Source organism: Lissotriton helveticus, chromosome 2_1 (genome assembly GCF_964261635.1).
Source record: "Lissotriton helveticus chromosome 2_1, aLisHel1.1, whole genome shotgun sequence".
Lineage (NCBI taxonomy): Eukaryota > Metazoa > Chordata > Amphibia > Caudata > Salamandridae > Lissotriton > Lissotriton helveticus.
The window spans coordinates 1,406,197,915-1,406,213,394 of record NC_136059.1 but is presented as its reverse complement, the minus strand read 5'-3'; the positions used below and the strand labels follow the sequence as shown (position 1 = coordinate 1,406,213,394).

General features: G+C 42.3%; 1 protein-coding gene across 3 annotated transcripts in view; it reads left to right on the top strand.

The window, feature by feature from the left end:
* HOOK3 (hook microtubule tethering protein 3) overlaps window positions 1–15,480 on the top strand; it is a 1,014,571-nt gene that overhangs the window by 680,351 nt on the left and 318,740 nt on the right. For all 3 annotated transcript variants that reach the window (XM_078676339.1, XM_078676338.1, XM_078676340.1), the window contains 2 exons: window positions 3,618–3,687; window positions 14,453–14,593. In XM_078676339.1, the coding sequence (XP_078532465.1) occupies window positions 3,618–3,687; window positions 14,453–14,593 (211 nt within the window). The remainder of the gene's footprint in view (window positions 1–3,617; window positions 3,688–14,452; window positions 14,594–15,480) is intronic.

The following is a 15,480-nucleotide window of genomic DNA, read 5'->3' as shown; positions in this document are numbered from 1 at the left end:
GGAGAGTCTTAACCGGGCAAACTCGTCCGGTTCCGTCTTGACGCCTCTAGGGAATATATGTCGTTCCAGGGTGCTTCTGTCACGCCAGGTATAGGAGCCCGCCAGACCGGTGTTTCTGCAGAGGTCGTCGGGGTCAGGGACTCTCTCCCAGGTCAGGGACGAAACAGGAAACAAGAAAAACAAAGGAGGAGTAATTACTCGGACGTTCTTCTTAAAGTTATTTGGGACCAGGGAAGTGAGGGACACCAAGTGCTGCAGTGCTTTCTCCACATGGCCGGTCCTGTGCTTTACGTGAGGGAAGGGGATGTGGAGTCTGTACACTATTTACACTGGTCCACTATACGTTCTATTGGCCGCTACGTGTAACCCAGCCCGCCACTCTGCTCCGTACCTTTGTAAGCCACGCTCCTCCCGCGGGAACGTGGCGGGGCGAGTCGCCGGTCCGTTGCCCTCCTGGCTTGCAGTCCACAGCTGGGCTCGTCAGGATCTCTTCCCCGTCGTACTCCGTCTCCGCTCTCCAGTCGCTCTCGCTTTCTCCTCCTTGGGAACCGCCGTTCGATGACTTCCGGGTCGTGCCTCCTTTTGCTTCCGCTGCGAACCAGTGGTGCGGGGTCTCGTCGTCTTCGCCGGGTGAATTAAAGGGTCCGTGTACTTCTGGGTCTCTGTCTTCCCATCGGGTGTTACTGTCCGTCCTAGACCACTCCTCCGGCCAGGAGGAGGCAGGCTGTGAGTCGGAAACAGAAAGGGGTGAAAAGGGAGGAACAGCCGACCACCAGTCTACGTCAGCATCCATGTCATCACTGTGGCATCCCGCCCCGTGACACCTGGTTTGGGACTTCGGCATGCATACACCATGATTCGTTAGAATGCTGATTATGGTTGCCATTCCTGTTAGAGGATTTTTCTTACATGTGTGTTTTTTTGACCCAACACCTTTTAATTACTAGCCCGTTGCTCAATAACCTTTTGACTTGAGCTTCCCCTGATTTTTAGTAAACAGATTACAAATTATTCGGACAAGTATTAAAATTGATCAAAGTACTGACACTTCATTGCAAATAGTTACATGGGCTCGCTATATAATGGACAGTTTTTTGTCCTTTTTGCAACTAGTCCGGTCTTGGTGCCCTTCGTTTTCCTCTTTTTCTCTGACTAGTCCTGTATTAATTTTTTTCCAGAAGTGTATAAATAATTTTCACTGTGGTGCAACACAGTGCACTTTGTTTCCTTCTATTAGTTCAGATTTTCCCTTTTCCCTTTTTTAACAGTATTCCTTTGGAACTTATACAGGTATTTGCGATATGCTCCCTTTTTAGCTTTTAATGATAGAAATCAGTTTTCATTTTAATCATATTTTTTCTCTTTTTGCCTCTGTTTCCTTTCTTTGACAAGCAGCGATCAATCCCTTTTGTCCTGATGAAGACCTGAAAAGTTAAAGGTCAAAACTCTGTCGACAATTTTCTGGTTAAAAAATTATACTTTTTGTGCAATGATACATATATAAACCTTTACCCTTTTCATCTACGCATGCACAATATTGGACTTCCTTGACTTTTTGCTGCTTTTGTAGCCTTATGTGTTTTACATTGTGCCGTCAACACGAACCTCATGAGCACTGTGTTCACTTTGTTCTTTGAGCACTTTTTATTTATAAATCACAATAGAGGCTGCTACTAAAGAATTGGTAGTGGATTACATCAAAATATATTGCTTTACTGTTGGTTATATCTCCTGTAATTGCAATTCATTAGTATTGTATGATTGAAATAATTGCTGTTTTTAATGATGCTTCTTGAGACGTTGTTGTGAGATACACATTTTACAGAGGGCCCTGTAGGTTATGTGTTGCTCCTATCATATGTACCAAGATTATATGCAGGCAGTGTTTGAGGTGATGGAGGTCTGGGGTGTGGGAGACTTTTAGTAGTGTTATATAATATCAGCATGTTGGCATATACATTCTGATGCGATTATCAGCGAGTAGAGCCCCAATGGGCTCCATGTAGAAGTTGAAGATGACAGAGGACATGATTAAACCCTTGAAGACTATGCAGGTGATAAGGACCCTTTGGGATGTGGAGATACCCGAGTGAATGAACTGCTGAATGAAGTTGGAAAAATAATAGGAGATCCAGTGAAAGATGTTGTCAGTAAATCCCGTTCAAGACTTCAGGGTGTGCAAGGGGGGGATGGTTGAATGTCTTGTAGGCGGCTAACGGGCCCAGCAATATCCAGGAGGCAGGGTTCATCTTCGTCTGTTTTCAGTAGGTTGTCGTCTATGATGTCTAAGTCAGTGATGTCTGTGCTACTGCATCAAGCATCAGTCGTGTTGGAGAGGTTTGGTTTTATTGTGATACTGGCATAAGTGTAGGCTGCTTTTTCGATAACCTTGCCGATGAAGATCTGCATTCCTTCAGTGTTAATGAAGTAGCAGGTAGACACTGGCATTATGGTAATGCATGCATCTGACTCATGTACAGTATTCAATGGCATGTTTGCTTTAAATGTAGGCTGAAAAGACCACTTAGGAAGGGATTCTGAGTTGGGTGGATTTCTGGACGAAATTTTATCAACTCCAGAATGACTCATACCAAGGGTATCAGTACCTTTAGGGCAAGAATGTTAATGATCCCCTTTACATGTCTATTGAGGATAACCTGCACAAATCATTGTTTCCATGACCGTTCCTTCATGTATTCCCCCAGTGATTCACCAGCAGATTTCGACTGCTGAATAGCCAAAGTCCTTAGGTGAATCACCGCACAGGGTACTCTAGATAAGGCCAGAACAAATTGATTACAACAGGGGCATTTCATTAGAGCTAGATAATTTAGTTAGTTGTATACACTGTATACATCTACTCCCACAGTGCCAACCCTAGTGATGTAATTTGAGTCAAAGAAGGCAGGATTCTACTTGCAGTACTGTAATCAGGGCTAAAGGTTGTGTGATGTCATCAGGGAGTAGAACAAATGTTGTGTGATGTTACCTCTTACCCCAAGCATATCGGTGAATAGGCATCTATGGCTATAGGGTAAAATTAATGTTAGTAGTGGCAGCTCATTGCCCTCCATGCTATGCTCTCCCTCTGCCGACTGCTTCTTTGCTCTGGATCACACAAGCAAATTGTTTATATATCTTTAAATGCTGGGAAGGGGGGGAGCTATTGAATCTTACAGGTCATATGAAAGCAGTCAAAGATTGCACGCAATAACTAAACTAGTGTTGAACTGCTTTTATGGGTCCTAGATCCAATATTAGATGTTCTTTCCACATGAAAGTGAGCACATTTTCTCACCACATAAAACCTTTTCAAAAGTCCTGGCAGAATTTTGCTAACAAAGATAGAAGTGACCCTAACTGAGGTGTCCATAAGGATTAGTATGGATCTCTCCCATTCCAGACTTAAAATGCTTAAAACATTGTGGCCACATAACTGTGCACTTTATAACTAGTTTTTATGTTTATAAGTTCAGTATATTTGTTTGTTTCAATCATCAAAAATAAGTACAGTTTCAACAGAACTCAAATCTTTTCAAACTGAAGTACTCGTGTTGATGATATTTCATTTGTTCATACCCAGTCACATACATAAACTTGTTTTTTTTTCTGAACAGGATTATTGCAACTAAGTAATCAAGATCCCTCTGGTAGTCTGGCAGCAGAGATAGTTACACCTGAAATCAAGTAAGTTAAGATGATTTTTCATTTCTCTTTTAGTGTGTCCTCAAAACAATTGAAATAATTTATGCTTCAATCAACCGACCTTCTCTCTCACTCAACACCCCCCACACTGGACCTCAATCCCGGCTCGCAATCGCAACAACCGCCCTCGTCGCACCTGCAACCCTACTTCGGACCTCGACACACTCACCCTCCTCCGCTCCTACGACCCAGCCCCCCAAATTCACACATCCACCTCACACCTCACCATTCCCACGATACACTCAAACCCCCTTAGACCCCCCACACTAAACAGCAGATTCTCCATCCCCAACAACCTTAGAAAAGTCCCTCTCTCTCTAGAACCCTCTACCACCCTCAACACACCCCGTCTCAAATGCACTCTCCTCAACTGCAGATCGGCCTCGAAACATTCCGCCGCCATTGCTGATCTCCTCCTAAAGTTGGACCTTGACCTAATCATCCTGACTGAAACATGGCTAACTGAATCCTCGACACCTATAATGGACATTCTGGTTCCTCCCAACTACCACATCATCAGACTTGACAGATCAGGCAAAATAGGTGGTGGAATCGCATGCATCTACAGGAACAACATCTCTGTTCTGAAAGTCAACTCCACCTCCCTACCATCTCCAACATCCTGTGAATACATCTGCCTCGACATTATTAGTGAGGGCAAACCGATATGCTCTCTTCACAGCATTTACCACCCACCCAGGGACAACCTCACCTTTTCCCAACAAATCATGGATATGATCTCAACCAATGCCGGACGGCAACTCACCCAAATATACCTTGGCGACTTCAACCTCCACTGGAACGATTGCAATGACGCGGTGGTAAATAGTCTTAAAAACTTCCTCGATGCCCATGACCTCACCCATATATGCAACAGCGCGACCCACGAGAAAGGCTCTATCCTCGACCTTATCCTCTCCAAAGAAGACACTATCCAACTTGAGTCCATCCAACCCTGTGACTGGTCAGATCATCATATAGTCACATTCTTCATCAATGAAAAAGTTAAATTTAACTCTGTTCAATCCTCCAAGCCCAAAGTCTGGAAAAGAGACATGAAAAAACTCAACCCAAGCGCTCTGCCTCCTAACAGCTGCAATATCATACTCCCACCGATCGGTGCTACGGACGTTCAATCCCTGACTGACCACTATCTCAACGCTATGACCTCAATAATTAATGAGGCTGCACCTATGCAGCTTAAAAGAGTCTCTACTAAAATCTCCAATCCATGGTACAACAGAAGTCTCAATGAGGATAGACGAGACATGCGAATGGCAGAACGCACCTGGAGATCAGCTCCCTCTGCACTGCACCTAAAAACTCTGAAGAAAAAGAGAAACGCCTATTTCAGGAAAATAAAACGCTCAAAATCAGATTTCTTCAGCCTCCAGCTCGACAAAGCAAAAAACCGTCCAAGAAAGTTTTTGAGCTAATCAGATCACAATCCAAGGAACAACCCCAACCTCTCAGCAATGTGCGCGAAGCACCATCCTGTGAAGACTTCTCCGCTTTCTTTATCCAAAAAACTGAAAACATAAAGAGCGATCTCCTCATTGACGCAAGCCTCTACTCCAAACACCACTGCATAGCACCCATTGAGCCAAAAAACAATGCTTCATGGGCAACCTTTGGCACATACTCGGAAGAAGAAATTGGCAAACTGCTCAGCACATTGAAACCATCCAATCACCTCACGGACCCCCTTCCTGCTAACGCTGTAAAAGACTTTACCCCTTGGCTTCTCCCACTCTGGACTAAAATTATCAACAGCTCACTTCAACAAGGAATCATACCTGACTCCCTCAAAGTTGGACAAGTCACTCCTCTACTAAAGAAACCTACAGCCGACCCCTCTGACCTGAATAATTACCGTCCCATTACCAATATTCCCACTCTCGCCAAACTGCTGGAAAAATGCGCACAACTACAATTGACTAAACACATTGAACAATTTAACCTCCTCAACCCTGATCAATCAGGCTTCCGAGCAGGACACAGTACAGAAACTGCTATGACTCACATAATTGACGATGTACTTCAAATGCTAGACCAAAACGACACCTGCCTCCTCATCCTCCTTGATCTCTCTTCAGCATTCGATACTGTTAAACATGAGAATTTACTCGAATTACTAAACACAAGAATGGGTTTATCTGGAACCGTTCTCAAGTGGTTCACTTCCTTTCTGCACAACAGGTCGCAGAAATTCAAGAGCAACAATTTGTTGTCCTCGCCAATACCTGTAACGCTAGGCGTCCCCCAAGGATCCTCTCTATCCCCGACTCTGTTCAACCTAGTTATGGAACCTCTCACCACCCTGCTACAAACATCCAATGTACACTTTCATATGTACGCCGATGACACCCAACTTTATCTCAAACTACAATCCCCCAAAGACATTGTGCTCCTGAATTCAACGATCAGAAGCACCCAGTCCTGGCTTGCCGACAATCATCTCAAACTCAATGCTCTGAAAACAGAGTTCCTTCTGATCTCACCTCCAGCGAAGATCTCCACTACTCAAATCTGGCTTAAAGACCTAACCGCACTCAATGTCCAACCCACCATCGTGGACTCAGCAAAATCTTTAGGCATAACACTCGACACCAATCTCAACATGCAGCAACATATCAGTAAGGCAACCAAGGGAGCGAACTTCCAAATCAATACTCTGAGGAAACCTAAACCCTTCCTCCCAGCCAAAGACTTCCAAACCGCAGTACAAGCGCTAGTCACCCCTCGAATAGAATATGGCAGCATCGCCCTCAGTGGACTCCCCTTAACTACTACCGCGCCCCTAAGAGCTTCTCTAAATGCTGCAGCGAGACTCATCACTGGGTCAAAAAAGCACTCACATATTTCCCCAGACTTGAAATCCCTGAACTGGCTGCCTTTTGAAGCCAGAATTCATCTGAAAATTGCCTGCATGACACACAAGGCGGTACACCTGAACTCACCCGGCTACCTCGCTCAGAAGCTGTCAATCTCTGGCGGCGCTAGAAACACTAGAGGCACACACAATCTTTTGCTGAAACCTCGAAGATTCCGGAAGGAAAAAACATATAAGCGATGCTTCTCAGGAATGGCACCCAGGATCTGGAACTCACTCCCTCCCGAAACCAGGCTCTTATCTTCCTCTACACTCTTTAAGAAGTAAAAGCTATCCTCGTGGCCAAATACACTTGAACTATTATCTCGAACTCTTCAAAGACGTTGCATCGATCTGTACTACGTGTTGCTTATTTGTATTACTTGTCTTAATAATTTACATGATTGGCTTTGTCTCCACCTGCGTATACTGTTAGCCTTATTGACTCACCTGTTTTAACTATGCTTCCTCATGTACCCCTTCTATGTAAAGCGCTCTGATATCTGCAAAGATCTGGTCCGCGCTATATAAAACGTTCAAAATAAAATAAATAAATAAATAGAGTTGCTGTTTACATAACACATATTTTATCTCATATTGCATTCTGTGATATTATTTGACCTTTTCTAGATGTTCTCTTTTTAGCTCGAGCTTTCGTGGATGCATGTTCAGCTTTAGCAGCCCATAGATGCTTGCATTTTATTGCAGCTTTCTGCCCGGCTCTCACCCCTACCTATTCAGGGAGAGGTGTGGCGCCGCGGCCAGGGCGACTGACGCTGGAATCTGGGGACCACGGTTCGATCCCCGGCTCCGGCGGCAGGTTAGCCCAGCACCATGTGACTCTAGGCAATAGCTCGCTTAATCTTCCCGACGCCCCCCAGCGCCTAGAGACCCTTACGGGTGATTGTGCGCTTTACAAATGTGAACTTTACTTTACTTTATTCACAATGCTACATAAATACACACAGTTTTTCGCCAAAGGTTGGAGGTAGGCACATTAGTTGCCTCATGTACGAAGATGATCTGGTGGTGATGGATCTTACACCTTTCTAGCTGCAGAGGAAACTAAATGCCCTAAATACTTACTTCCTTCAAAATACACTTACAATAAATGTTGATAAGACAAAAACAATATTCTTCACTTGGAGAAAAAGCAAATGTGTGTGGTTCCTTGATAATGTCATATTCAAGCACGTTAGAGTGCATACATTTCTAGGGCTAACCTTTTTAGATGATCGTAGGTGGGATAAACAAATAGCTACTCGGAGGCTTTCCCTTGCATGGAGCAGAGGTCTTGGCTTCAGATAGGCGAGTCGTATGGGAAGGGCTAGAAGGCAATTCCCTAAAATTGTTTCTTGATCTCCCTAAAAATGCGATGATCTAAGCTGTAAGGAAGGAGTTTAGAACTGTAACCTGGTGTGGTGGCTGATGCCATAGCCTTGTGCTTTTATTAGTCTCTTAAAGATGGGCCCCCACACGGTAAATTGTTGGAGCAAATCTTACTGGAGATAATGACAACACTCCAGGGAAAAGGAACCAGGTGACAATAATGCAAAAGCGCTTGAATGCTCCATAGAGGTGTATAAAAGGAGGGGGAAGGGGTTTTGATTAACCAGACAGAGAGTATATTCGGGCAAAGTGCCATAGAAACTAATTAGGCAGAGGATTTGTATTATCTCAAAATTAGGAGCTCAGCCATTCCTTTCTTCATTTTACAGGAAACCACAAATGTGTTCCCATACCTATATAATAATCCAGATAAGCGCTCGTGGAATGAATTCATGTGCTTGAGGGTGGCAAGTGACCCTGGGTGGCATGTCAAGCAATTAAAAACAGAGGTTGTTAAGAACAATAGCCTGTGCCCCTGTAAGGGAGGTAGGAAATATTCAGTGAGCCATATATTATTGAATGTTGTATTCTTCACTGAGGCAAGGAAAAAGATACTTCGGACTATGTTAAGACAAAGGGATTCAAGCTAGGGAAATGGGGTTAGAGCTAATTTATAGTCTTAGATTCCAGGATGTAGCTATCGCTGTTGGTCAATGTTTGTGTAAAATCATAGACTAAGCTGGCAGTATCTTCCCCATAGGGCTTAAGATCCAGGTCTGTATGGGTGTTATACTCAGTAATTTGACGTCAAGTAAATTAGTGTACCCCATAACTGGAAGGTTGTGGAAAGCTTCTTTGCATATTGCACTTTAGAATCCTGATTGGGGTAACATGTACTGTTCGCTATTGGTCAAATGCACATTACACTTTAAATGCTTTTGGAGGTGAATTAATTGTTCTTATATGGATCAATTTTCTACTATTTTTTGTGGAAGGTTTTAAATATATGCAAGACTTTGGGCTGTAGATTGTATTGGGTCTTGGCAGGGAAAATTCTAATGTTTATATAGTTGAAATTGTATAATCTACAAATAGTTGTGGTAGAAGGATAGAACTATGCATTGTTGTACTGGCTTACTAAAATTGTCTATTCTTATTTTACCTCTTTCTTTTTAGGAACTAGAAATGTGTATAATATTTCTTGAACAATATATTTCTTGGAAATAAAGTACTTTTGAACGATTGAACTATTCATCATCATCATAGTAACTTTATTGTGACTTTTACAGTCATAAAAGCACACGGTTTAAAAAGAAAGAAAAAATACAAATTGGTACACAAATAACCTAAATTCCGGTGGTGACATTGAGAATTACAGTACAGTGCAAAACTTCCGAAAATATTCACAAAGTTAAAACAGTTTTAGATTTAAATCCCGTTTATCTTAAAAAAAAAAAAAATAGTATAAAAAGCATTGACAGTTATTAAACAATTTGTAGGGATTAGATAAAAAACACTCCAGAATGAATACTACTAGAGGACACAATCCTGAGACTAGATATCAATTTCTAGGAGGTACCTTCGTTTCAACCACATTGCCTGGAAGAATTTTGAGATTACAGTCACAAACAATGGGTCCATATCAGATTTTAAAATTCTGAATAGAACAGAGTAATCCCTTATGCCCAAATTCCTACACAGTTGTACAATCCATTTACTCCTAGCCTGTTTGTAAGCCGGACAGAAGAAAACTACATGGATTTCAGTTTCCTCCTCCATATGGCAACCAGGGCAAAGATAACAGGCCTCACCCATCCACTTATTTGTTGTTGCAAATAGTGGAAGGATCCCATATCTGAATTGAAGGAAGAGCCTCCTGGTAAACAGGGGATGTATTATATCCAAAACCTGTTCAAAACAGTAGTGTGATTTAAAATTCAAAAACCCATGGGTCAAACTTGTAATACTAACCACTTTATTTAAGCTTGACAATTTGAAATCTTTCAGCTCTTTAGATAGTTTTTTTTGGGGTAGCTAAGCAAGCCTCCTCCGGAGAAACCCATAAGTCCTCCCTGCCAATGGCACGGAAGGCATCCCTCACAAAGGACAGCCATGGTATGCTTCCCACAGCTCCTGGTAACAGTAGGAGTGCCTTGAGTTCCTCCCTGTAGTGGCTCAATTCGGCTGTACTCCATAGCCGACGCCAGTATAACAACGGTCGGCTCGAAATTAAGTCCGCTACTGGGAGGATACCCAGGTCCATCTTAAGTGGGACCAACGGAGTATTAATTGGCAAGGCCGTAATACTTCTGATGTACTTGAACTATTTAAACACATAATTCCACCCACAAATATACTCCACACCACACAATTCCACCCTCACAATTCCACAACAAACCAATTCAATACAACCCACATAATTCCACTCCAATTCAATACACCCACTACACTCCAAACCAAAACACAGGTAAAAGACATTGTCATTTACAACACCAATCGCTCTAACTCTTGCATATGCGAGACCGATTGCATTGCAAATGCATGTTAATTTTGCATGGAAGATACTCGTACCTTTGATCTTCCTTTTGACATTCCTAAGTTTTAATAAGTTTCCTGCCCAAACTCCAGTTCTGCGGGCATACAAAGTTATTACTTTGGTATTTAACTCTGAATTGCTTTTCTCTTGTTGGATGAAAGTCTATGCCCTTAATAAATGGTTCATTGCTACCATGATTTCATAGACCGTTGGGAATGCCAGAGTGTGTTCATCAACTTTTATTGTTGTATCTTCGTTATTGATTGATCCACATATTACGCTGTTTACTGCTTTGAGAAATTACATATATATTCATGTTTCTGATTTTCTTGACCCAGCGAGATTCATGCTATATGATAGTATTTTTGGTTCCTCTTTCTTTTTTTTAATATAGATCTGCTGTATTGTAGACATTTTTTTGTGTGTTTTCATGCTAAGCCACAATTACAGAAACCAGTGACTGCGAGGAGAAATGAGAGTAAATAATAAGGAATTTGTTTGGGTGGAGAGGGGGGGGGGTTAGTGTACCCATATCACTAGTGTTTGCAAAGCCAAGCCTGGTACCCGACCTGTTACGCCTTCAGGCTTCTTACAAATTAAACATCTAGCCATACTGATCCAGTCCATCCAGTTTCACGGTTACTGGTTTCCCGCAGGTGTAATCATAGGACAACACCATTAGGTCCTTACTGTTCCATACCAACTCAAGTAATCGTCCCAAATCATACTACGCGGACCCCCCTCTACTCCAGTGTCCATTTTACATATAGTTCTGACCGCCTGGAGCCAGTCAAAACCCTGAGGTTGGAGAGGATTGGTCCATCGCTTACAAATCTCTCGCCTGGCTAGGAGCATCATATAACAAGCATTGGCATAGCCAATAGGTCTCGCCTTTGGGACCTTATAACTGTTTAGCCAGAGCTTTTGGCTTTTCCAATGTCTTTCATAGAGCAGCGTGGCTGCTGTGCAACATGTTGAAAAGTCATAACAAAAAAATTTTATAAGCATTTTTGTTACCTTCTATATAACCAAGAAGACATTATGTACAGCTGAATGACGAATAAAAAAAGAACATAAAAATAATTTCTTCAAATGTCTTTGTACTTGCAATGTGTGGGAATGTGATCCTAGTGAAAAGGAAGAATGGCATTGCTCACAGGGAAGTTATCCAAGGGATGAAGTGGGCTGATCCAATGCCACGTGCTGGAAGTTGTAAGGAGGGGAAGAAAAGTATGAATGAGATAACAAAAGACCAATGAATGAAGTGGGCCTGCTTATGCATACATTTAGCAATCGAAAGGTCTTTGACTAATGCCAGGCCAAATAAATCAATAATAAATGGGCAAAGTCAAGAAGATTATCACCCACTTTTCTTCTCTAAATACTTAAAAGTGCAGGAAGAGGTGAATTAGCCAGCAGCTTGTGTGCAGGTCTGCCATGTGTTTCTGTGCATGTGTTTAGATTGGGCTATTAGTTTTAACATGAAGCACATGCCCATGATGTCAGCAGGGAATATGCAGCATCTGCCTGCATAAAGACGAGTTTTCGGATCACTGACATCACCCCATGAAATCAAATGCTGTAGAATGCACTTGGTGGTGAATAAATGCATGTGCTGTCACCGACACACGGCTGTATATCTGTCCCTGTCTCCTTGGTGGGGTCTCTCTGATCTGGTAATGTGAAACCAGCTGCTCCTGGCAGGTTTGAGCTATCAGCCTGGCGTCCCTAGATTGCATCGGGGAGGAGGGTGAGACAGGGGATGGGGTGGGACACAGGGTTACCAGGTCGAACGGTGCATACAGCATCCTCAGAAAGGGGCCTGGATCGCAGTGGGGACAGGTGCCTGCAGCAGCTGCAACGCACAGAACGTGGGAAACACTGATTCGTGCTGTGGCACTCTAGAACAGAAGCGTGTTAATGCATCCTCAAGCAGGCGGGGTGTGTGCTGGCTATATTTAGGGGGAGGCGAGCCAGGACGACTAGTGCCAACTAATTACAGACCAAGCGGCTCCGACCCGGCAAACATGCCTGGTGTGTCGGGCAAAATGTGGACACAGGTATCCTCTCGCTTGTACACTCATGTTAGTAGGTCAAATAATAAAAATTGTATTTTTAGGTAGCCGTAATGGGGTAATGATTTATTGGGGGAATATTGCGATGGGAGGGGGAGCCATAATACTGAGAATATCAACTATTCGAAATGCGACAGATTCAAGTTTTATTAATAAGCCCCGGTCATGACTAGTAGGATATCTCATAATGTTGCAACCTCATTGAGCGTTTCTTGCCTCTTATGCGGACAAAAAACTTTTAGCAGAAAAAGACACTGATCCAATTAAGTAGACCAGGGGAAAACGCAGTCACGGAGCCCATAATCTAAAGATGTAAACCAGATAAATTACTATTTTGTGTTAAAAGGGCTCCCAATAATCAAGAAAAGCGCAGTTGTCTCCGAATTACATGAATAAACAGCCCCTCAGTATAGAACTTCATATTTGAAACAGGTGTGCAGCAGTCCTTCACCCATGCGGATTGCAGATCAAGTTAAGTCTATTACAATGCGCACATGCCAGAAGGCTAAGAATACCACATATGTGCAGAAAAGAAAAGTAACAAACAAAACCTTCAGAAACAAACATCCCTGGCCTTCAAACACATATTACAGATTGTGTACTGAAAGCCGCCACCCCTGCGAATAGACTCGATAACATAAGGCAATACAGGGAACATGCCAGAATGGATTTAGCATAGTAGAAATATAGATGCTGCTGAAATCAACAATCGTGCCCTATTAACTAAATAAATCTTCACTTACAGCAAGTCCGTGGCAAACAGTCACCATGCCAACGAGGTAGAAATCAACTGACCAGTTGGCGCCGAAGAACTATAAGGTCATACGTGAGCTGAGTAAGACATGCGCTGTTAGGCTAGCGCTATTGTTAATGGTAAACAAACACGGAACGTTGGAGTCCGCCGCGTCGTGAAGTAATGAAGCCATTGTGGAATAGTGAAAACTGAAAATAACGGTGCACAGACGTTCGCTGCATAGTGATGATAACAAAGTCATTGTGAAATGGTAATAGTGAAAACAAAATAGAAATGAACCAGTGATGGTGCCGAAGAACGTGAGCTTAGTAAGACATGCGCTGATAGGTTAGCGCTATTGCCAATGGTAAACAAACACGGAACGTTGGAGTCCGCCGCGTAGTGAAGTAATGAAGCCATTGTGGAATAGCGCTAGTGATGCGCACGTGTGCGCGAAAAAGTGAAAGTAATTGCCCTGGGAGGGCTCTGCAAGTGCCTGTGTGCGTAACCGCGCGCAGAATGCCACACAAAGAGCCGTGGTACCACTTTTAAAAGCCCTAACTAAATGACTCGCAGAGCAGCGCATGCGCTGACTCAGCGAGACCTAAAAAAGGAGATCCATCGGATTTCCCAAAAGGGAGCGAGTCGGCTGCTCCTCCAACTCCATCAATAGCAACGTTGGACTCATTGTTATATTGACCTGGAAAATATAATTGACAACTTTCTCAACAGTATGCCAATAATCCTGTAATTTTGGACACTCAAACATGTAGATCATCGGCGCTTAACATGCTGCATCTACGACATCTTGGGGTTGGAACTAATACAAACTTTGCTAGTTTCTTGGGAGTCCAGTACAACCTGTTGATTGTAATGGTTCCTTTTCAAGTTAGCGGATTTAACCCTAATTAAATAATGAGGATGGCATTAGACCGAGCACTGTACAGTTAAGCTTGATAATTTTGCAGTATGAGTATTTACGTGTGAAGCATAGGGAGGTTGAGAGATTTTAACTAAATGCCTTTTGCGATAACTCTGGTTGGCAAGTTCAAATGTTGTAAAATAACCTGGACCACCTCTCCTTTTATGAAACACCTGAAAGCATTGGCTGTAATATGGTAGCTGCATAGTGACTGATTCGTCCTTTCATTCATTTTCCTCTGTTCATGTTGCATAATTTTAATTTTGTGTTGTTCTTTCAGGGAGAAACTTATCCGACTTCAGCATGAGAACAAGATTCTAAAGCTTAACCAAGAAGGCTCTGATAATGAAAAAATTTCCTTGTTGCAGAGCTTATTGGATGATGCAAATATGAGAAAGAATGAGCTAGAGACAGAAAACAGGTAAGGTGAAATTGTCATATTATGTACTGGGGCACATCAACTAGTGTTTATACTGCATACCTAGATAGAGTGAAAACATTGTCTTATGAATGAACATATGCACGGTTAATGACAAATTGCTGAACTGTGGCTAAAAGGGAAATAAATAATGTACCTACATAATCATATATATATAATAGTCATGAAGCTTTTGATGTAGCGAATTAACAATTGAACAGTGGGACTGTTAAGCTTTGAGGAGTAAATATGTGGCTATGAAGCAATAGGCATGCTTTGTGTGTACAAACTAGTCCTTTATTAGTACTTTTCTCTGTTGTAAGGTAAGATTTGTCACTATCCTTCCAATAAAGTTCATGTTTAGAAATAGTTCAATACCCACATAAAAGTATATAAAATCTAATATATTAAACAAATATATCTAATATACACTACAAATTGTTCATAACCAACAGCTCTCAAGAATCTCAGTATTGTACCTACCCCTTGTTATTAACATCAGCAAAGCTAATCTATTTCTTTGTAGGCATAGTTAACAGTAGAGAGGTAGCCGTTTGCCCTTCCAGAGGAGAGTTATCCCATCAGGCAAAACATCCATCAAATCACTATAAAAGTGTAAGGTTTCAATTGCAAAATTATCACAGTCATGTTCCTGCTTTGTGATGAGTGCTTGTCCACCTACCCCCAACTTCATTTACTAATGGCAAATTGACCCAACTTTTAAATGTATATTGTCCACTGATGGGCTAAACACCATCTGGATTTTTTTAAAAAAAGCCTTTTTTGAGAATTCCTTGATAGGATGTGATATCCTAATTGATCATGTCCCTCCTTCCTTTTCGCTCTGTGTTAATTCAAGTTTTGAGTGTTGCTTTCTGTGTGGGCACAAG